The sequence below is a fragment of the Parasteatoda tepidariorum genome, chromosome 4 (genome assembly GCF_982258835.1).
Source record: "Parasteatoda tepidariorum strain Cologne lab strain chromosome 4, Ptep-v5.0, whole genome shotgun sequence".
NCBI lineage: Eukaryota > Metazoa > Arthropoda > Arachnida > Araneae > Theridiidae > Parasteatoda > Parasteatoda tepidariorum.
Genome location: NC_141758.1, coordinates 105,748,608 through 105,773,895, shown reverse-complemented (window position 1 = coordinate 105,773,895; position 25,288 = coordinate 105,748,608). Strand labels below are relative to the sequence as shown.

Here is a 25,288-nt window from a genome sequence, read left to right as displayed (position 1 = left end):
ATTTCTTTCATAATATTTTTCTTACATATTAAAGTTTTCTTTTGAAAAACAATACTCATAACCAGAAAAAACATGAAAATTTTTTTTAAAAAAATCAACATATTTTTTTCAATAGTATTTTAAAAAATAAAACATGATGAAAATGTTTGTTTTAAATATACCATGAAGCTAGAAATTTTAAGATTCACGGACATCATATGCATTGGAATCAATAAGTTAGCAGTGTCCCACTCTGTAACGGTTTGAATAGAAAATTTTGGAGTCCATTTGGGACTTTTCTTTCCTTAACTAATTCAATTCTACCCGCTTTTCATTCAGTTCCTTTTTTTGTATCTAAATAAGCATAAATTTAATTGTTCAAACAATAACATACTTTAAATTTATTATCAATATATTGAAATAATATCATTTAATTAATCTTTAAAAGACTAAACATTTGACAAAATCAGTTTAAATTTTTAGCAACAAACCTCTAATTCCATTTCTTGTTCCTCTTTCTGTTTTTTTCATAGCATCAACCTGTTAAGGGAAAAAAACATACGCATTTAAAAAAATAGGATAGAACTGTGTTTTTAAAAAAATAATGTTTTAAAAATACCAACTCAGTTTTTGGCATATAGTGCAAAGTATAAAATTTATCGAAATATATTTAAAAAATAAATGAAGTTTTTTTGTTAAATTATTTTGAAATAAGTAAAACCAGAACTTGAACTTTTTGATAATGTGCTAAAAATTTTATTAGGGTGGCCACTCAAATCAGGTTTAAAATTTCCCTGATTTTTCCAGGTTTTCCAGTAAGAATCTTAAAACTTCCAGGTCAGTGAGTTTTCTTTTCTCATAAAGTTCAGGTGAGTACAAGAAAAGTGTCAATATAATAAAGTATTTTATTTAAAATGTTATTTTTTTTAAATATATCATCTTGAATAGATGTGAAGAAAATAATATGTTTACCTTGTAGAATATATTACTTTTAGTGAATAAAAAATGTTTTAAAGTGTTAGTTTTGTAGTTTTTGCTCAAAATGTACTAAATAGCAAATACAGTGACCCCAAAAAATTTTAAATTGCCTTTTATTTCCTGTTGGAATGGATGGATCAATTTTTATTATACAATTTTCCATCTTGTACAAGTCAGTTGAAAAATCTCTAATTTTAAGTGTGCAAGATATGTCCCAGGGTTGTAGCATTAGAGATGAGCCAAGTTTTTTATATGAATTCTAGAATAAATTTTTATCCTTTTTTAATACTCTCTCTCCAGTTTCATTTGCCAATTACAGGCCCAATAACTACAAACAATTTTTATCCCAATTACCTAATAATTGAAAAGGATGTGTGTTATTCTTGTAGTTTGCTATGCAAGTAGATTTATCATTTCTTTTAAAAAAATTTTTCTTCACTCAAAAAATTAATAAATAACTACAAAATGTTCTGAATTTTTTTCTTTAAATACATACATTTTTCAAGTTCTAAGTAAAATGATTGATTCAAAATGTTCTAAATAAAGTTAAATTATTTCTCAAAAAATTAAAACTGAGTTGCATACCTCGAATAAATAAACAAATGAAATTAAAATAAAATGAAAAAAAAAATATATATATAAATTTCATTGATCAATTTTAAGTTATTTATATGATAACTTAAAGCACAGCATAGTTAAACAAATTTTATTAGGTTACTGAGGTGAAATACATTATTGTAAATTAACCTAAAGGAATATTTGGGTGGTCTCTATTCATTTTCATTTTATAAAGAAAAAGAAAAATAAGAAGGAGAAATAAATAATTAACAAATGTAATAAAAAGAAAAGCAGTGGTTTCTGATGCAAAAAAAATTTATTATTAATTTACAATAAAAATACTTATTATTATCAAAAACATGCTGTAAATAGAAAAATAAATTAATTTTGTTAAATCTTAGTTGCACAGTATGATTAATTATGAATCTTGGTATCGCATGTAAAATATCATAAGTACATGAGAATTTTTTTGTAAATCAAAGTGCGAAATATTTCTACACATTTGTGCCTGCTAATAACCTGATTTATTGCAGTTCATTTTAATTATTATTTCGTCCATTTTCCTTTATTAGTGTGAATTTTTTTAAAAAAAAGACTGCATTTTGTCAGAGATTCACTTACCACAGTTAAAAATTTCAAATGATGTTGCCCTTCATTTAATAGTCTGTAACTTAATGAAAACTGATACTAAGATAAACTCATTATTTCTAAATCTTCAGTTTTTTACCTTGGAAATGATATCTTATTCACTTAATATTAATTTTAAAATTTTGGTCATCTGGTTGCCCAACTTGAAACCTGTACAGTGCAGAACAAAATTACAAGGTTTCGTTTTCCTTCTTTCTAACAAACAAATATAATTAATAAAAGTTTCTGTTCTAAGTTCATCATTTAACGCGATTTTCATACATTCCTTGGTTTTTGCCAGCTTTTTAGGGTAAATGGAGAAACAGTTTCGGAAATATCTGTGAAATGTGAGCAAAACATTCACGAACTTTCGACATTGTGATTAATACACAATTCGAATTTTGAACCAAAAATCAAATAGTTATCAAATAAAACATTTAATGTTAACATCTAGTTGGTTCATAAAAGAACCTTTTTCTTTTCAATAAAACATGCTATAAAAGGTTAAAATGAAATTCAGAAAATTAGCATAAATGCAACAATTGTAACGATTCTGCTGTTAGCGATTCAAGAAAATGAGTGATTGGTTGGCTTTGTCGAGAAAAAATAATTCATTGAATGAGAAGGCAAAAGATTTCAGAAAAAGAGTGCAAGATAAAATCTATTATTAAATTATAACCAATTATTTATTGGAAACTTAAAAGCACTAAAACATTTTGTTAAAAGAAAAAAAAATATCCCCAAAGCATTGGAACAAACTTGAACAGTAAATGAATTACGCCTACCGAGCAAACATATTCTGAAACCTTCTTTCACTTCTATTACAATTCCTAAACTGCTTAGTCCCATTATCTCCGAATAGATCAAAGATTCCGCCAATTGTTTAGTAACATGGGAGAGTTTCATATAGCATTCTAGTTTAGCAGGGTAATTATGGAAAGAATTTTAATGCAAGCAAAGTATTACTAAGTTCATGATATTTCAACTGTTTGAAGATAAATTTCAGTCTGAATAAAGTGGATACATGAAACATGATAGAGTAATTCAAATGAGGAAAAAAATTCCGACATTTCTTTAAAATTTCCTGATTTTTCCAGGTTTTTATCCTAATTTTCCTGACTTTTACAGCATAAAAATAATTCCCTGATAATTCCAGGTTTTCAAGGTGGGTGGCCACCCTGAAAACGTTAGAACTATGTCAGCGAAATAAACTTTTGTTAATTTTACCATTAAAATTTTTTAATGGTAAAATTAACAAAATTTGCTGAGTTTAGGAATTTAGTATCACATTGAAAAGACTTTATTGTGGCCACTTAATTATTATGAAAAGTAGCTAAATATTTCTTGAACCACGTTATTTTGAAAAGAAGTAAAAATTGCAATTTTTATTTCCAGTATTTAAAGTTCAAACTAAAATTTTTTTATTTTTTTAATATGGTCTAAAAGTAATTTAAAAAACTAGAACGTCTTAGAAACTTCAATTGTTTTAAATATTTCGGAATACGGTCTTTTTTTCTTTTTCGAAAACCGATTAAGATCAATTTCTGTATTCGAATACATCTTTTTTTGAAAAACAACCTCTTGCACTCTTTTTGTTAAAAATATATAGCTTTATAATTAGGAACAATTATCTACGAAATTAAATGTGTGATAATTAGTTAATAACACTTTACTTTATAAAAAACTTTATATCAAAACTAGTAAACAATTTGAAAAAAGAACTTAAATTATTTATTTTTTAAAGGAAGTTGAAATTTTTTTGTTTTGATAAGTGACTGTCAAAGAACCTATAATATCTGAATTTCTAAGATCTGATTTATTAAGTATTTTTTTTCTCTCATGTTAGCTTTTATACATTACCAATCTTTTACTCTTACAAAGTATAGTTTTATACTTAATTACTACTCACAGCTCCAGTTATTCAAATCGAGTTTTAATATGTCACTAGTAAAAAAAAAAAAAAAATTAAAAGGAAATTGCACAATTGGTACATTTAAAGGTAATATGTAAGACATAGTTTTAATACCCTGATGGTTCAGCCCGGAAGCAAGGGTACAACCTTGGTTCATTGTAGGATGTCGTTAGTTTATAAAAATGAAGGGAAATTTAGTATCTTTCATAAGCATTGCTTATTACCTTCCTCCCCTTTCGTCAGAAAAAATAAGCTTAGAAGTGTTCATTATATTTGCAAAAACCTGAAATTTCATGCAGCATGAAGTTACAATTTTTACTAAAACTATGATTTATTGTATAACAAAATACCGATTAATTTTATGACGTAATTTAATCTCATCATAAAAACAATCTATTTCGTAAAATGAATGGGAAAGAATTAGATTTCATATGAAATTATTATTATTTCAAAATGATTTTTAGATGAAAAAAATATTAATAAATAAATTTAAAAACATTTTAATTAAGTTTAAATTTAGCAAAACAAAAAAGGTGTGGTCAAAATACTCCTTAGCTGATTTCTGATCGATAGACCAACGATATGATTTCTGATCAATAAAAATCTAAAGCTACAATTTTGCCTATAAATTTCCTCATATTGTACAAATTTGTTAACACACGTAAGCAACAAAAAGTAACATTATCTCATCCAACAAAATTATGAAAATTTTAGCTATTTAATAGTATAGAGCAGTGATTCTCAACCTTTTTTTTTGTTGCGGCACACTTTTAACGATTTCGAAATTTGACGGCACACAATGATAAAAATTAGATTAAAAGTTGTTTAATTACCTATTTTACACTGTGTTAAATGGTTTGTGATAATTATTTTGAATGTGAAATAAAATAATATGTACTACAAAAGCACATTTATTAAGGGATTAGTTATTTCTTTCGACCAATTTTTCATTAGTTAGTAACAGTTATTTATTTTTTTAATAATTGTTAGCTTGTTTTCTATAATTATTAACTGTTATTATTTTGTGATTTCTTGTTAACTAGCTTTTTTGCTAATTATTAATTATTAGCTTAATTTTAGTTAGTTATCTTTCGTTAATTTGTTTATTAATTGCATAGCTGACTTTAATGATTAGCTCTTATAACATTTTTTAAAATTGTGATTATATCTTTTTTTCCGGCTTTTTTTCCGGTTTTTTAATTAACATTTCTTTTTTTTTTTTTTTTTAATAAAATGTTCTTTGTAATTTTTTTTACTTATTATTTCCCACCCCCTTTTTTTCATATGTCTATAATTTTTCTTTGTTTTATTCTTCTTTTTGATATATATATATATATATATATATATATATATATATATATATATATATATATATATATATATATATATATATATATATATATATATATATATATATATATATATATATATATATATATATATATATATATATATATATATATATATATATATATATATATATATATATATATATATATATATATATATATATATATATATATATATATATATATATATATATATATATATATGACGCCCGGTGGCTGAGTGGTAGCGCTTAGCGCTGCCGTGCCACAGGTCCTTGGTTCGATCCTTGGGCCGGGCAAGGCCGACTCAGCCTTTCATCCCTTCAGTGGGTCGATAAAATGAGTACCAAGCATGCTTGGGAACTAACACTGGGGGTTCCGCGTTCGGCTGACCACCTGACCGGAACATATGCTCCTGCACCCCAGAGCCCAAGGTCAAGAAAACTGAGATGGGCACAGTCGGCCTTGGCCCTCTTAATGGGCTGTCGCGCCACTGAGTTAGTTAGTTATATATATATATATATATATATATATAATACAAAAATTATAAATACTATTGTATTAATAAAAGCATTAAAACTCTTTCGTTTTCATAAAATATCTTTGGTAAAGGATAAGTGTAGAAATTCTATTTTGGGACTTCAAGGTTGAAAACATACCAATGAATAATAATTAGATTTATATTTCAAAAGAGAAGTTATTTTAAGATTTCTCACTTCCATATAAGGAAGGATTAAACGATTTTCTATGAGTAATAAATAATTTGATGAGGCGTAAGAATACACAAGGAAGGCAATATGACTGACCTCTTCACACAGTTTAATTATCGTATAAAACAGAGAAACAATGACTTTTGCTCCGGCTGGAGAGGATTGAAACTGCTATTTCACCATCGTTTAGTAAAATAAAAGATTACGCCGAAACTGGACTCGTTAATCAAGCTGTTTTGACTCTTAATTAACTAAAAAATATCGGTGTGGATACACCGGTATTACACACACACACACACACACATATATATATATATATATATATATATATATATATATATATATATATATATATATATATATATATATATATATATATATATATATATATATATCTGTGTGTGTGTGTGTGCACTTTTCTTTAATTTAAACTTTACTCATAATAAAAAAAAACATTATAATTTTTACTGTATCATTTCTAATATTTGGCGGCACACAAAAGTGCCGCGGCACAGTGGTTGAGAATCTCTGGCATAGAGACTAATGTTTAAATTTTGAAAAACTCTTCAATTACAAAAGGTATGGTCAAAACACTCTAAGCTGTGATTCCTGATCGATAAACAACAATTATAAACTTAAACTCCCAAGCATTTGTCCTTTCAAGAAAATTAGATGACCAACGTAAAGTTTTGTTTGCCCACCCACAAAATTAGTTTTGATTGAAACAAATTTTTTTATTTAGAAACTACAATCCTAAATTTCGCACTCAAATGTTTGCCCATTATAGCAATTTAAAAGAACCAACCAAAAGCAAGCGAAGCAAAGTTTATCTTAATTTTTACCTAGAAACAAAAAGTTTCAATTTCACCTCCACAAATTAGCCCATCGAACAACTGTCTTCCGAACGAAAATTTTCATAATCCCATTAATCATAATCCCATCAATCTAGTATTACGCCTGAAAGATGCTACCAAAACTTACATCCACATATTGTTGTTTCTAATGCCACTTGTCTATACCAGCAAGCATGCTGGGTGAAACCAAGCGAATTTTGAAGCAGAGGGTGAGCTTTTTGTTTTTCAGGGACTCCATCTACGGCAAGAAGGCGACTTCAGACACACGTCACTGCCCGTTTAAAGGATGAACCCATTCATACATACACAGATCATAATTTTGACCTAAACCTGATAACGATCTATTTCAGCAGAAGTATGATTTGTTATGGAAACATGGAGGATTTTGTGACCCTACAGATTTAACGTGCACCAGTCACTACACGGGAAGTCTCAACCAATGCTCTACCAACCAGGAAATCCCGTTCTCCCACCTATTCTCTCATTCGTAAACGTCACAAGATTACTAAATAAGATTTTAATGATGAAGAAAACTTTTTTTTTTAATCCTCTCCACTTGCGGCAATACGAAAAACTGTGATTTTCAGTGATAAAGTTTTTTTTTTTTTCAGAATTAAAAACAATTTTTCTATTCGAATTCTTAATCATATATGGCAGTACTTTTACTTTCGTTACTTGTACCGCCGGTACAAGTAAAAAGTACGTACTTTTACTTGTACTTCGTTACTTTTTAAATTTAGTACTTTTACTTGCACTTTCGTTACTTTTTTTGGGAAAAAGTACAAGTATTTGTAACGGAAATGTCGAATGAAATCGTTACTTTTTTCTAAAACTCGGTAAGCTTTCTAAAAAAAATTTTTAAAAAAATGCTGTCAAAATGCAATTATTTTGCAAAATGAATAAAAATATTAATTAAGAAGTTATTTTCATTCATTTTCGAGTTTTATGCATTTGTTTAATACATTTTAAATAAAAATTGTTGGATTTTGTTATTACGTTTTTCAATTTTCTTTTTGATCTCACTAATAATACATTTTTGTCTTAATACATTTTTTACTAAACACATTTTTACCTAGTACATTTTTTCCTAAAATTATGTTTATGCCCGACCTTGTCAAACAACGCCCAGTCAAATCTCTAAGAACTTCGGAACTATTTGTGCTACTGAAAACTATTTTACTATTTTAACTCTTGAAAACTCGAAGGTATTAATTTAGCCGCTGATACTAAAATTCGTTTACAAATTTTAATCATTCCGTTTGGCAGAAATGTTCTGAAAATGATTTTCTCGCATGACTTCAGCATTAGCCATTCTTACAAATAAAACTGTAAACTGTTCTGTTTCAACTTATACTGCACATTCAATTATTTTTTACCAGCTCGAAGATCACAAAGCTATCTGAAACCCCATGTTTGCTTTGTTTATTTTTGTGCTTTTAAAACGCGTTTCTATAGAGTAAAACAATTTTAAATCAATGGTAATTTAAATAAATAAAAATAATAAACAAAAATTAAAATCAATAGATAAAATTTCTTTTTAGTGCAAATCCATAACAAGTTTGATATTAAAATTATATTTGATTTTAAAATTATATTATACGATTATATCATAAAATTATATAATAACATTCCGCCGAATTTGAAAGTAAATTAATGTCCATAACTTTCAAAATTAAAAATAATTAAATAAATAAAACCAATTTTGCAAAAACATTGAAGAACATAAGAATATTATTCAATAAAATTTTAGGTTACTTTGAATTTTCGATTTCCTAGAAATGTACTTTTGAATCGTTACTTTTTTTGTTTAGTACTTATACTTTTACTTGTACTTTTTACTCGTTACTTCTTAAAATAAGAACTTTTTACTTTTTACTCGTTACTTTTTTTAAAAATACTTGTACTTTTACTCGTTACTTTTTAAAAGTAACGTTGCCATATATGTTCTTAATTATTGTTTTTAACGGGCGACTTTATTCAGGCGCATTTTTTAGGTCTATTTTTGATAAACTTTTTCTATCATCACTTTTTTCAAAAATTTGCGCCTTTTAGTTTTGTTTTAAGAATTTAAGAATTATTTTTTTCAATTTTTTCTTTTTTTATAATTTTTTAATTATCTCTGTTTATATAATGAAGCGGATTTTTTCTAACTGTTTCTGCTATAATTTTTTTTCTTTTATGGCTAGTTTTTCCCAAAATTGTAGTAATATGGAAAACTGAGATTTTTAGAACTGTTTTTTTTCCTGTTATTCTTTTTGCGAAATTTTTTATTTCTATCGACGATGTTTTTATTACGACGCGTTATTTTTTAAGAGCATTTTTGATGATTTTATTTTCTTATCTCCATTTTTTCCTAGATAATATGGAGAAATAAAATTTTGCTTTTGAATTCAAAACGATCTATTTTCCTCTTTCTCTTTTGCTTTATTCATAACTGTCCAAAACACTGTTAGTATCGTTTTTATACCTGTATATATATTGTTTTTGTTTTATTCCTCGCTATCTTTATTATTTCGCAGTTAGTGGTAATTATGATATATATTTTTTTCTATTTCTTGCTTTGTTTTTTATTTTGCCATTTCAATTTTCTTATAAATGTAGACTTTAGTATTTTTTATAGCGTTTTTTTAGTATATTATGTAAGCTAACATCAAATGCTGATAATTTGTTCCAAAATAATTAATAAATATAGATGCAAATTACGTAAGGTATTTGTATATTCTTTTTACTATTTCCCCTCTGTTTAGTAAATTCATTTAATTTACTTGATATTTGGGGACAACTATTCTATTTTTTTCTCGCTTTACAGTTACAATTTTTTTATTAGCGTTGATTGCCATAATTTGTTTTCTGTAATATGCAGCATTTTGTATTCTCCAGAAGATTGAGTAACATTAAAAAAAGAGATTAACATTTTTCGAGTTCACGAAACCTTTGCGTATCTGGATTATAGAGTATTTGAACAGTAATATGGATTTCTGAACGTCTTTTTTTCTCTTACATGTTTTATTTGCAATAATCTATTTATAAGTTTCATGTCAGTTAGAATTCTACTTAATTTTGAATAATGAAATTCTGAACAATTTTATTTTACACTGGATTTGTATTTCTTGGAAACTGAAAATCTAGTTCCATATTCTCTGATTCTTTCCGCGGCTGTTTTTCCCTATTGATTACTCACTTAAAAATTTTTTAACTGTAAACTAAACACACTAACAAATAAAAATGGCACAGCTTTGTATAAAAAGTGGGCTTTAATAGTGGAGGAACTGGTTTAAACTAGTTGAATCAGGATTCATTAGCACTTGTTTACATTCCGAGAGTTAATTTTTAATGGTCAACCTCTCAATTTTGTGTAATTGAGGGAACATTAAGTTTTGTCCTCTCTGTTATATGAGAAACTTTAAAATTTGAAAACTCTTTTTTCAAATATATAACATAAAATGATTGTAATAATAAACTTTATTGTTGAAACCAGTTATTAAGTTAAAAGGTTTTTTACGCAATGAATAAAAAAAATTAAAAGAAAAATTGTGACAAAGGGGACAAATAAATATTTGAGATAATTTTTGAGTTAAAAAACAAGAAAAAAAATTTTTTTTGTGACAGAAATCACTGCATAATTAGACGCAGGAACAATTTATTTTACAATATAAACAGGGGTCTGTCCAGACATTTCGTGAAAGGTCCGTTTTTCGTGAAATTGTGAAAAAATTACTCACATTCTTTCAAGCAGGGTCCGCTTTTATGACTTTGTGCAAATAGGGTCCGTTATTGCAAAAAAAAAAATTTTCAAGGAGTTTTTAAATTGTAAAGACGTACAAGATTATGCTCAACACTGTAAAATTATAATTAAAAAAGTTAAATTTTAAAAAATAAACAATTGCTGCTTCTAAATTAGAGATGCAACATACAAATATTTGGTATTTAGCCTATACTGCTGAACGCAGAATATTAATTTCGGACGAATAATGGAAGAATCGTCTGTCGAAGACAAAACTTAATTCGTTTACATCCATCTTTCTTGTTTTCTGCCCAGTAAAGGGTTTATTCGATTAACAAAATAATAATGAAGATAAACAAATTTGTGAAGGGTCCGATTAAAAGAAAAATCATTTTGTGAAGGGTCCGATTAAAAGAAAAATCATTTTGTGAAGGGTCCGTTTTTAAGTTAAAATATTTTGTGAAGGGTCCGTTAAAGGACCCAAATTTCTTCTAAACAGAACCCTGAATATAAACACTTACATTTAGTAAAGTAAAAAATATGTATATAAATATTATACTAAAGAAGATTTTTTAAACCATTAGTTATAACTACTTAAAATATTAACACTCAACATACTGCAGTACTGGAAGTAGCACTATCTGTTGAGGAATGAGATTAGTATTTTTCCACCAGCCGATATTTTATCGCCAATTTTTCAAAAAAAAATTTCTTCAACAAATAAGGAGAAATTTGAGAATATACGGGTATACAGGAAACAGTAATGAAATACAGGAGACATGGCAGGTATGCAAAAAAAAAATTTCTTCCAAAATGTTTTTAAAAAAATATTGAAAATTTTATATTGCTCTTTTTGAGTTATCATTTTTTGACGTGCTCAATTTTGACAGATTCTATAGTAAATCTATTTTATTTCTAGATCTCTTTTGTGTGGTCATTGTATGGAATTCTGCGCGGCTAAAAGAAACCCAATATTTTTAACACGATAGTACGATACACGAACTTTAAATTTTAGTAATCATTTCTAAACTAGCTTTTTAAAAAAAAATTTTTTTACATCGTAAATCCAAGTGACGTTTGTTTCGATCCTTCTTTCGTCAGTTACAACTCTACCTATGTCGTTACATTTTTTAAAATCCCGAAACGTTTAATACGATTTTTTGTCTAGTCAGTTATCTATCGCATATTTGATTAATCATTTTTTGACGCGATTTACTTCTGTCGATTTCATCGAATATCTCTGGATTATTCGGCAGTTATAACAACGTATTTTCGCAAAGTTTTAAAAATCTTGAAATTTTTAATGTGATAATATTATTAATCCTGAAGTTGAATAACGCATTCAAATAATCTTATTTCACTACACTTTCTTTGTAAACTTTATCGTTAAAATGACGGACTTTTTTTCAAATAGTTATTTCTACGCTTTTCCACGAGATTTTAAATAATAGCTTCGTCACGAGTTTTTTCTGATTTTATCGTAAATCTTAATGACTCTTAAGCAGTTATTACAACTTTTCAATGAGATTTCAAAAATCTCATTTTTTATTACGATATTATTACACACTCAAGTTTTAAGTTGTCCATAACATATATACCCATTATGACAGGTTTATATATCAATATACATTAAACAAAATCATAATAAATCAATTGGTTACCTGAAATGTTCCGTTAAAAAGTACAATAAAAACAGAAAAAATAAAAGTTAAACCCTTATAACGCTACATGGCGTGCGTCTTTTCATGTTGGCCGCTTAATCAGAGCTCCGATGTATCAAAGATGATAGCTGCTACACCGGTGCACTGGCATATGCTTTAAATTGAGCTTAGAAACCATGCACTCCAGACGCTCTAGAAAAACACAATTTTTATCTGGAAAACAAACTAGACAGCTATTTCCTACGAAGCAGTAGGCTGCCAAAATAAACATCAAGCTGTATGCAGAATTATTAATTGTTATTTAAAAACAAATTAAATAACTTTTTCAGCATCACTTGCAGTGGAAATAATAATTCAATAAAGGAGAAGGGCACAAATGTCGGATTAACCGGAGAATGTTTCACATGCAGTATAAAATTTAAGGCACTGCGGCTTTTGGAACAAGACCTAAAAAATAGTGTTAAACTAAATAAAGAAAAGGATAAATACCTCACCTGCAAATCTATCTTGACGTGAAGCAGCAACTTTATCTTTGGACTTCCCAATGATGGGAACATCTGAAAATAACAAATCAACAATATCAAATAATCATACTTACATACACAGGATATCTGCAACATTTTAGACTTTCAAATTCATGGCTGTCCATGACTAATTGGAAGAGTTTATCATGACTTAACCAAGTTACTATTTTCTCCGGAAAAAAAAACGCAGCAATAAATTTAAAAAAGCATTACAATAACATTACCGTAAACCGGGGCGAGTCTACCCATCCAGGGGCGAGTCTACCCATTTTAGTTTTATTTAATTTTCACTATTTTAAATTGCAAAAAAAATTTTTTTTACCGACAGAGGACTTAGTTCAGACTCTAAGGAAGATGGCGCTGTAGTAGTTTGATCCGTTTTTATTTACTTGGTGTCTTTTTAACCGACCTGTTCAAACGTCTTTTGAGAGATTTGTATTGAAAATCAGCAAACGTTTAGTTGGTGCTCCGTTGGTATATTATTATTATTACTATTTTCACTTTGGTTAAGTGATAAACTTATCTAAGACTAAGATTACATTAATTTTATATGAAAAGAAACAAAAAGAATGTAAGTTTTGCTGTTGTAAATAAAAAGCCAGAATTCGCGGGGCGAGTCTACCCATTCGTATTTAGTTTTAATAAAGCATAATAATATAATTTAGAACTTTGTTTATATTAAAATTAAGTCATTTTAAATGAATTTGAGTATATTATTTAAATTTTGCATTGATAAATTTATCAATAATAAGAAAATTTATAGGTTAAATATAAATGTAAATATAAAATATGCTTATTTTACCTATTTTTTCAATTTTTATATTATAAAATTAACTTTTTTTATTTAATGCAAGTTAAATAAATTATTATTTATTATTACAGATGGTTCGAAATTATATTCACAAAACAAATGGATTTAAATATTACAAAAAAATGCCACCTGAATTCCGATTTTGTTAATAATCTTTAATTATTATTATTTATTAATTATTTAATTGTAAATTTATATTAATTTTAATTTATTTTTATCAACAGTAATCAGAAAAAATGTTATTTTATAATGTTAATGATTATAAAAACAAAACTGTGATCAAAATGTGATAATCGATCAAATACTCAATTTGTGTTATTTTATGAATAAAAAAATGGAATATATAATAAAGTTATGAATTTTACTTCATAAATATCCTATATAGTAACTAAAATAACAGTTTAATAGTAAAATTTGATTATTTACAATGTTAACATTCATTTTAGTAGAATGGGTAGACTCGCCCCATACGAGAGATTTGTCATCAGTTCTATAAAAATATACAGTAACAGCGTAACTGTTAATATTTTCTAAAATCGATTTCACAGCTTTAAAGAGGGATAAATAGCGATTCCGAAACACCTATTAAAAGCCTTTTTTCTTTAATATTTACAAAAGTTTGACCACTTGAAAGTTGACAAACTGAAAAAATGGGTAGACTCGCCCCGGTTTACGGTATTTGAAATTGTAGGTATAGCCAAAACTGTTATGCTCTCTGCATCTTCATATTTACAGATTTCAAATTTAATAAAACAGATAATTGAAAGAGTTGAAACAATAAAATAGCTGAAAAAAATATAAAAAGCAAATATTTTTTTTCTTTTTTTTTTCTGCAGAATTATATTCTAAAGATACTTTTCTTGTTCATCGGAAAGAAAAGACTCATAATTTTTCTGCTCTCATCTCGGAATAAAAAAAAAATCGTCAATGACTGGCTTGCTTCAGTTAGAATTTTGAATTGATAACATAAAAAATGTAGTAATAACAAGAATTCTGTAATCACAGAAGTTAAAAAGATAATTCACTCAAGAAATTATGTTTTTTCTTTCATTTTTTAAGGGGTGATTGTGAGCCCAACTCAAAAATCCTGAAAATTTCTCTAATTAAATCATTAATTACATATTTCAAAAAATTAACGTATTATACATTTAAATCATTGTTATTTTCAAAACATGAAATTCTAAATAAATTATATGCAGCATAATTTAAATGTATAATTATGTGTAAGTTTACTTTCATCTATAATCACATTTATTATTCTACCAGAAAGAATACTTACAAATGAAAGTGATGCCAAGTATAAATTCGAGTTCTAATATTTCTAAATAAAACATAATTTTTTATGCATAAATGTGATCAACAATTTCTTGAAATTTTTGAATTTTGAACCTTGGATTTCCGTAAACTTCCAGATCGCGTTTACCGAAAAATCCGAAAATATGGATTTTTCCGGAGCACAATCATCTGTTTTTTTTTTTTTTTTCAAATGCCATAATTTTCAAAAACATGATGAAAACATTTTATAATTTAATAAAATATGACTTTTCGTAGGGATTTTGTTACAAATTCAGATATTCACAACACCGTAAAATTGGAGAAGGGTGGGGGTAAATTCCATTTCAAAAATTAGATTTTTTTGGTGACCAAAAACCATGACTTTACATGATTTTCTTTAAAGAAATAGATAAAATCATGACATTTCATGACAAATTTTGTTCAATAACGAACTTCATGAGTTTCCATGATTTCTCATGACTTTCCAGGTGCTCAGATACCCTGCATACACATAATAAATACACTTAAATTCCATTTAAAAGAAATTTACCAGCTTTCTTATCTTCTATCAAAGGTTGAGTAGCCACGGGCACACTTTTGATATCGAAGGGCAATTCTGAAGGTTCTAAATGTGTATTGATGCAAAGTTTTTTCCAAACCAACGATAGAAATTGACATACCTTAAAAAAAAATGCGTTGATGAGAAATGAAAGGGAGCTATTCTAATCATGTGGAACATTTAAAGAGCATAGTTGAAAACCTTAGACAGGGTAAAAATTAGCTGCCAGCTCTGCCCCTAGGTTAAAATATGCCTCATCATAGTTTCAGTTAATCTTAAACTAACAAACTTTCCAGCTCATTATGGTTTGTAGTGTAAATGCTAGTCTGTTCAAGTTATACAAGAGAGGTCGGGGGTTTGTATCCCAGCTGAGGAGAAAGAATTTATCAACTATCATTTCGCAAGTGCATATTTTTTTATAATATTTTATTCAATTTATAAGTTATTTTTGAATTTAAATATTTTTTTTAAAAACTTAAAATTTATAAGAACAAAAAAAATGAATCGATGTTCAATATTTTTAATTGAAAACCTAAGGATTATATTTTTTTAAAAAAGTTGTAATAAATATGTTTTAATAACTAGATTTTTTTAAATTTATAATAAATTTAAGTTCTCATTAAACTTAATTATGAAAATCTAAACAAAACTATATTATCACGCTTGTTTAAAAAAGATAAAAGGGACTATTTATTACTTAACTATAATCCATTGAATTTCAAATAATCAGAATGCATTCGAAATAAATTTTGCATTTTTAATAGAATGATTTTCTAGTTATGTAATAAATAGCTTCCCTTTTTTTTTAAAACTAGTCCAACATACTTTTGTCTACATTTTCATAATTAAATTTAATAAAAGTTTAAATTATTTATTATAAAATTGAAAAAAATTCAGTTATTTTATCAAAAAATTTTAAACGACAATTTAAAAGAAAAATAATCCATATATTTTGACAAATTAAATACTTAGTATTTTTGCTTTTGGAATTTTAAATTTATTTTTAAATAATTTAAATTAAAATATTATATAAACTGAATAAAATATACCAAATGGATCTCAGAACAGAAATCTAGAGATAAAAATCAAATGCCCATCTGAAAATTGACTCCCCCCCCCCACACACACAACTGTTGAAAGAGGATAGCCTAACCATTAAACTACAAATCCACACATTGTTAGTTTAAATGAACTGAAACCTTAATGTGACCTATTTAACAGGGCAGAACCGACAGTTAACTTTTACCCTATCTATTGCTTTCAACCATACTTTTGTATTTAAGATTAATTTCTTTTTAATAAAAACTGTACAGATGTGTACTTCATGTATAAGTGGAAAAAAAAGACAAGCAGCATTTACGTGAATTTAGTAACATCAGCTTGAAACAATATAAAGCATAAGTAGGTAACTGTTCACATTAGAGACCATTTTCGGAAACCGTCTTTAAACTAAAAAAATAATGCTTTTTCAAAATATAACACTGTATATTCAAATCTTTTTTCTCTAAACTATTGTTAATAAAAATTTCAAAACTTTACCAGGGTTTCCACTCAAATCTAAGAAAAAAAATTCCCTGTGCATATTGCAGGATGCGTAGCCAAATCTCCCAACAAAAAATAAGCATCTTTAAAGTACTTTTTTTAAGCACTCAAAAAATATTTTTAAGCACTATATGCAAATGAATTTTCAAAGACTTTACATGATCATAATAACTAGTTTCAGACAAAGAACTCTTTTCTTGATTATATTAGCCACCATAAAAAGACGCTACGGACAAATAGCATGCCGAAACGAATTGTGGCTGAATGAATTGTGAAAACGTTGAATAGAACAATGTGAAAACCACGCTTTTACATAATACGCAGCGAAAAGCAACATGGTAAAGGAAAAAAAAATCCTCGAGAAGGGAAAGTTAAGCACTTTTTAAAATTACCTCATGAAAAAAGCAGTTTTAATTGCTTTTAAAAAAACGAAAATCGTAAATAAGCACCATTAAGAACTTTTAAAAAACGCTACGCATGGAAAAGGTACAGTAGAAATAATTCTAATTTTCTCTCTTACCTGGTTTTATCTTTTTACCAGACTTCGCTACTGCGTCGCTTGTTTTCAAAAGAAAACGAATCCTAATAATTAAACAAATTTAATGCAAGGACGGACATAACATAAAAACGATTATCCTTCATAGAAATCAAACTAAAACAGAAAAGAAAAAAACATTAATGTTCGTTCAGTTCGAGCGCCATCTGCGGGCATTCAAGTTAATCTGTTTCAACGCACCATGTGCATTATAGACAATATATTTAAAGGAAACGCAATTACTGTGGTCTTGTGTGAGCTACATTAGTCTAACTACGCTAGTTTTAATTGCCGGAAAAACTTTGAGAAAAAAAAGGAACAGATGAACATATTTAAATAATTCTATGGTAATTGAAACAGTTAAGTATAGTTGGAGTATCATAGATTATGCATTGAGTGGTCACCATTTTTTCAGAGACGAAACGAAACTAACTTCCCTGTATTTTCCAAAATTATAGAGAAAAAAAATCAAAATTTCCTGTATTTCTCCTGTGAAGTGGAAACCCTGGATAATTAGGAAACTGTATGTATTTTCTATTTGGAAACCATATCTGCAATAGTTGATTTTACACTAAAAAATTAAGCTTTTCTTAAAATATCACTTCATACCTACTTTCACTAAACTATTGTAAATATAAATTTCAAAGCTTTATTTATAAATTTAATAAACAGAAAGAGATGTACCATTCAATATGATCTGGAAGTAAATTCCTTTTTGCTTCTGATTTAAGATATTAAAATAGTAGGTTGCTCTGTCTCTCACTTCATCATCACAATCAAGAAGACTCCTCTGCAGAAGTACTAAAATATGTGGGAAAAGCTCATCACAGTGAGAGCCAAACTAAGCCAAGGAACTGACAGCAGCTGCAAAATAAATGCATATACTTTCAAAACAATGAATCATATGAATGTAATACATACCTGACAACACTGAACAAATAAAATAACAGAGATTTTACTATCGACATTTATCAGGCTACGAGTAAAGTTTTGATGCATCATGCATAATCATGTAAGTCAAAAAGAGAGATTCAAAATTGAAAATAATATAAGAACTTACATTTAGCAAAATAATATGTATATAAATCTTAATCTAAAGATGATTTTTTAAACCATTATTTATAAATTATCTTATAACCGTTGTTAAACAGCCAATCCAATTTTAGGTCTACGGCTTCTAATGTTCAACTCTGTATCCTTGTCATTTTGAACCCAATCTTGAAGACAAGGGAACTCTTGGATCAATCAAGAACAGGGCAAAATTTGCCTTCGTGGAGAACTTTTTGAAGGAACTAACCCGTCTTTGCAGTAGATGGCGGTGAAAACCACGAAAACGTCCAACAATTAGCCTAACTACAAGGAATACTTAAACTATTAACACTCAACGTACTGCAGTGCTAGCAATAGCACTATCTGTTGAAGAATAAGAGAAGTATTTTTGTCATCAGCGGTTATTTTATTGGGTAAATTTTTCTTTAAATAACTTTCTTGAAAAAATACAGAGAAATTTTAGAATATATGGGTTGACAGGTGATAGTCGTAAAATACAGGAGTAAAGCAAACAATTGGCAGGTATGGTAATAATAAAATTCGAAAATATCGTTATGCTTCACAAGAGATATGGGGCAGTGAGAACAAAGTATACAATTATTAAATAAGGTTTTTCAAAGTTTTTTTTTCATTTCAAAAAGTTTATAAAAGTAATTTTATGTTAAAGTTATAAATATTATTATGCTTCAATGTACATGGAATATCTTAACCTGGCTACCATGCTCATAAATTAAACGAATTCTTGAATATTTCTTTTCTTCTTCAAATTATGTGTCATGTAAATAAATGTCTTCATTGCTCCATTTTGCTACTCAATGTTGCCATATTTATACTAAATTTCAATAAACACCCATCCACACAAACAAAAAAAAAATTCTATGTTTTTCATACACCTAATATTTATATATTTTTAAGGACCAGTAAGCATTTATGTATGTGAATGTTGCATTTACATTAAAAACTTTGAAAAAGAAACAAAATGCATAAAACACAGGAAAATGAAGAAAGAAAAAATTGCATTATAAAAGAACTAATGTTGTCAACATTTAAATCTTTAATAACAATGTCTAACATATGTTGTGTTAGACAGTAATGTGATGGTTAGTTATTAAACACTTTATTCCATGATGATCTACTCTTATTACTGGCACTCATTATTTTGGTACTTTTTAATTCGTAAATAGACTAAAGACAAATCTCCCTCACACTAGCAAAACACTGTTTGATAGGTTGACCATGGAGCCAAAGAATAGATGCTGTCTATTTTTCCAGAAGTCAATGAGTGCAGCAGTTTGCCAAACCAATGAGCTGAGACAGTGCAAACTACAAACTAGGTTGGAGAATAAAAATAGCAGTTACTGCAGGTTCAAAAAATGTTCCTCTATTTATGTTTTAGTGCAATTTTTATTTGTAAAGTAAAAACCAATTTAAATTTTTTTTTGTTGTTACATTTAATAGACTATATTACTTATATTTCTAATAAATGAGTCAAACTTAAAAGATATGCTAAATCAATCTTTTATTATTCCTAATTAAATTTAGTTTAATTTCTTAATGTTTATTTCACAGGTTAAAATAAAATTAGTTTTTCTTCTTGATTTCGTGTTTAACAAATTATAAATTAAAATGATAATTAAATTTAATTACGTTTAAGGAAAACTTTCTACAGAACCCAGTAGTAGAGAACCTCCAGCAGATGATTTTTCATCTTAGATTTCTCAAAATTTTTAAAAAGTAAATCGAGATTACTCCTTTTTAAAAAGATTACTTAATTTGAATAAAGAGCTGAATGGAGAGAATACCACAAAGAGCAACCACTAAAGATTGTTTTAGCTAGAATTTTAAATTGATTAAATAAAAAATAACAAAAATTTTGAAATCACACAAATTTAAAAGATAATTCGCTCTAGAAATGATGTTTTTTCTTTCATTTTTTGAAAGAACACCATATTTTTTAAAGAACAGGATAAAAACATTTTATATTTTAATAAAATATAACTATGAATGGGGATTTTGTTGCAAATTTTAACGGTTCGGGACTTCGTGAAATTGGAGGGGGAGGGCTGTAAATTCCCTTTTAAAAATTAGACTTTTCGGCAACCTAAATCCATTATTATTTTTTTTTAAAAAATAGTTAAAATCATGACATTTCAGGACAAATTTTGTTCAATACTGAAATCCATGATTTTCAAGACTTTCCAGGTGCGCAGATACCCTGCTTAGAATAGCTTCCGATATTGGACTGAGATTGAAGTGTTCAAGCATTTCTATCTAGGTCCCTTATAGGCTTATAATGTTGGTTAAATATTGGAGTGTTTATACTTTTTAATATTGGTCCTAGATAGAAAGGAATCTTGTTCCAATAATGGAAGTCCTTCTAGGACCAATACTTAAAAATCCAGACATCCCAATGTTAAACCAAACCTCGGTGCATGTTCTTATTGAAGCAAATTTTAGCCCAATTCTGAAGTGCAAAAGAAAAAAAAATCAAAGTTGAGTTATATTTGGCATCTTCGCATGATACGGTACATATTGCAACGAAATATTTTCAAAAATAAATTTTGTTTTTATCAATTTTCGAAAATTCTATTTTAGCGTTTATAGCAATAGCAATAAAAAGAAAAATAGTTGCGAAGCCACTTTTTACGTTTTCTCAAATGTACTGAAAAACTGGGGCCAAAGTAAAACTGATGCTTGAGTAGCGTTTTGGCCATTACTTTTTATTGGCGAGGCGGCTAACCAAAGATTTTGGAGCAATATTTTTTTTAAAATATTTTTTTACTTTTTATTTTTTTATTTTTACAAAAACTAACGTTTTTGAAATGAAAGTTTTTGATGCTAAGTATAGGGTCACTGTTATGGGATACTAAAAGAAAACAAAATTTTTTTAATACTAAATAGATAAAACTTTTTTGAAAAAAAAACGCGCTGGAAAGCAGTAGATATTTCAAAAAAAGTAGCAATAAAGGAAATAAAATAATAAAAAGACCACTGAAGCCGACGTCTTCAGGGGGTACCGGCCCCGGTAGCCATAAAACATTAGTTTTTAGTGTTTCCTTTTCATTCGGCTTGCTTGTGAAATCGATGTTTGACCTGGTTAAGTGAGTTTTTATTTTCTGATGATTTTGTTTGAGTTTCTTTTCTAAATTGGTTATTTGTATTTCATGTTTTATACTGGACTTCTATACAAAACCATCGGAGTATTGAGGGAGTTGAGAATTTAGGCATTTGCTTTTCCCTCAATTAGAAATGGTTCTGTTTTATGGCTACCGGGGCCGGTACCCCCTGAAGACGTCGGCTTCGGTGGTCATATTTTTATTTTTATTTCCTTCGTTTCCTTACTGTTATGCGCTAACTCTGCGTTGTTAAATTTGAAATTTCTCTTGAAAAGTCTTGGATTTTTAGTTAACTAAAAAAATTTATTAAGAAACTGTTTTCGCCGCTCTCTTTAATTGAGTTATTTTATTTTATAACTATCGAGGAACAGTCGACCCAGTTTTAGGGCTTACGACTACTAATGTTCATCTCCGTAGCCTTGAAATTTTGAATCAATCCAGAAGACAAGGAAACTCCTGGATCAGTAACCCCAGAGGTATTGATTTGCTATGGAAACATGGAGGACTTGGAGACTCAACAGATTTAACGGGCATCAGTCACCATTTACTACACGGGGAGTCTTCGGTCCGTGGAGACCGAACTCTAGACCACTTAGATATGGGTCCAGTGCCCTACCAGCAAAGCTATCCAGGCCTTTTAGTTGAGTTAATATTTTTTTAATACCTAACTTTTTATAGGTGGGGGTAGGTAACAAAAAGTTTCATTAATTATTTCCTACGATAGGCTAATTTTTGAAAGCTAAGTCCAATTTCCTGTTCAATTTCATGGTCAGAAATCAGCTGAACTTGTTTTTGGTCATAATTATATTTAGTGTCTGGGGTGCTAATTTTTTTAGCGTTTATTATAAAATCATTATTAATAATTTCAGTTTATGTATATGTGTGACCTATTGCTAATTCGTAATAAACATTGCTGAAAGTAAATAACGTTCATTATTCATTGATAAAGATCTTAAAATCATTTAACCATTTTCAACTTCAGATTATGCATCGAAGAATTGATGAAAATTAAAAAAGTCATCGGTGAAAAATATTTAAATTTTGTTATTTGTACACGCAAAATAATTGCTAAAATTTAAAAAAAAATCAGTTTTGAAAAGTAAAATTTTTTTGCTCATTGGAAATGCTTTATACACTTATTTTACATTCTAATTTCTATCATAATTCTACTAAATGTTTAGTAACAAAATAAAAATCTGTATTGTTTAAGTATAAAAAATAAATTATTTCTTACTTTCGTGTTTCATATTACTACTTTCTTTAAAATTTAGCAATGACGCAGAATTTTTATTAAACACATTTTTCATAAAATTTTGTATTAATTTAGATCAAAATGAGTGAAAATATCATATTTAGCATTTTAACAATTTATGGTTATAAAATACAGCATGAAATGCCGGATGGCTCATGTCCAAACAATTTTTAAAATTTTCCTTTCTTCGCAGTTATTTAGATCGAAGAGAAACAGTTATTCATCATTGAAATATAATTTTAAAATCAATTTTTAATAAATTTTTGAATATCAAGGATAAAAATTTTTGAACTACTTTTTTAGATTGTATTTTTTAGCATAAATATAATTCCGATAAAGTAAGAGATGTTTTTAGTAACCATTAGACTGATGTTATAATTAAAAAAATACCAAAATATATTTTTACTTGTAATTAGATTGTCAGAAAAAAATGTATAAAAGGGAAACCGATGTTCTATCTGAGTCAAATGGTTAAACTTGATTGATTTTTTTTTACAGCAAATTTTATTTCAGTTGATTTTAAAAATTAAAATAAAGAGTCAGATTCTAAGATTTTTACACTTAAGATCCCTCATTAGATTAATGATCGCTGTTTTTTAGTAATTAGTATACGCTTTTCAATAATTTAACGCGCACGCGAGGGTGTTTTTCAAAATATTAATTCAATTATCTTCAGCAATTTTCTATAGGTTATATCACTCCAGAAATTTTTCATTAAATATAAAAAAAATGTGTTCAACAAAATTAAAGTTAATTGGAGCAGTAGTTTCAGAGAAAATGTTTGTGTTGCAGTTAACTGTTTTGAGAAGAAAAGAAAGCTAGTAAAAGAAACACGTATCAAAAGTTGACTAATGGCATCAAAATCTTTTAAAAAACCATAAAAAAATATTTCCATTGCAAGTAGAACAAAACTAAAATATTTTTAGAACCATGATTGATAAATAAAAGTTACGTGGACATCTTAATTTATGAAACAAGAGAAAAAATTTCTTACCAGAATTATGTTACTCCACATTAGACAGCATTTACACCCTAACATCCCTGTCCAAAAATTAAGGGCCACGAATTGTCCTGCGTAAATTGAAAAGATAACAAAAAGCATAAGCAAAGTTTTATTAAGCATTTCAATTCACAAAATGAAATAAAAATTTATCAATATTTTCACAATACTTTTAATTAAAATAACGAATATGTGCATGGTGCAAAAGAAACATGTGAGTAGCATAGAAGAGGTGGCATAAGTTTTTACTGCGTTTTTATAAGACTTGAGATTACTTATTTCTATAAGATATACACTGAACAATAAAAATGAATTAAAAATCATTAAACTTAAGTATTGCTTTTTCTTTCCCTCACAATGCATGCATGCGATTTACTATTTAATAGGTAAAGACAAGATGACTGACATGTTTGTATAAATTTTCTTTTTGTGTAAATTTCCAGTTTTCTATGTGTGATTTGTTCTCTTGTTTATTAGATCAAGGTTGGTAGCCAAATCTTTCACCAAAAATAAACACTTTTTAAATACTTTGTAAACACTAGAAATCTTTTTTCAAGCACTAAAAATATTTACAAAATGCAAACTAGTTATCAAAGACTTTTCATGATCATGATAAAATAACTAGTTACTGACAAAGAACGCTTTTCTTGATTTCATTATCCATCATAAAAAAATCGAGAGATTTTTCGGTTTCGATTTCAGAGGGTGGAAAATGAAACCTGAAATTGAGAATATCATGCAAATTGCAGCAGAGTTCCACATGAGAGTGCAAGAATCTCACCAAATCCAGTTCAGTAATCGTACGTGCAGACCCGCAAGAATTTCATCAAACATGCAAAAGGATTGACGCTTTTAAATGAATTGTGAAAACGTTGAATGGAACAATGTGGAAAGCATGCTTTTGAATAATACGTGGCGAAAATCGACATGGTCAAGAAAAAAGTCTCATTTTCGAAAAGGGAAAATTAAGCACTTTCTAAAAACACCCAAAACAAAAAGCACCTTTTAGGGCTTTTGGAAAACAAAAATTAAAAATTTACACCTTTAAGCACTTTTTAAAAACGCTACGCACCACGTAGATTAAAAATTCGCTACATTTTGTTGTGATCTTAACTTATGTCTGTATGATGATCGAGGAAAATTTTTAGAGCAATCACGATTTTCTTCGAAGGGCTAAAGTTACTGCTTCCGCGGAAGATTTAAAGGGTTACCGAGACTTTAAACTTTATAACATTTTTGAAACCCACAATTATATTTAGGTACATTAATCATTATTTATTTAATCATTATTTA

The 25,288-nt window shown here is 27.7% G+C and overlaps 1 protein-coding gene across 1 annotated transcript; it reads right to left on the bottom strand.

The window, feature by feature from the left end:
- Positions 1 to 255: 255 nt before the first annotated feature.
- Positions 256 to 24,067, bottom strand: LOC147812522 (coatomer subunit gamma-1-like). Its single transcript, XM_087161878.1, has 6 exons — positions 23,990 to 24,067; positions 18,262 to 18,441; positions 15,492 to 15,621; positions 12,826 to 12,888; positions 471 to 519; positions 256 to 333 (listed from the first exon to the last, which is right to left on the bottom strand). Exons 2-5 carry the CDS (start codon positions 18,262 to 18,264, stop codon positions 515 to 517), a joined length of 201 nt encoding a protein of 66 aa, XP_087018004.1. The 5' UTR covers positions 18,265 to 18,441; positions 23,990 to 24,067; the 3' UTR covers positions 256 to 333; positions 471 to 514.
- Between the last annotated feature and the right edge of the window lie 1,221 nt (positions 24,068 to 25,288).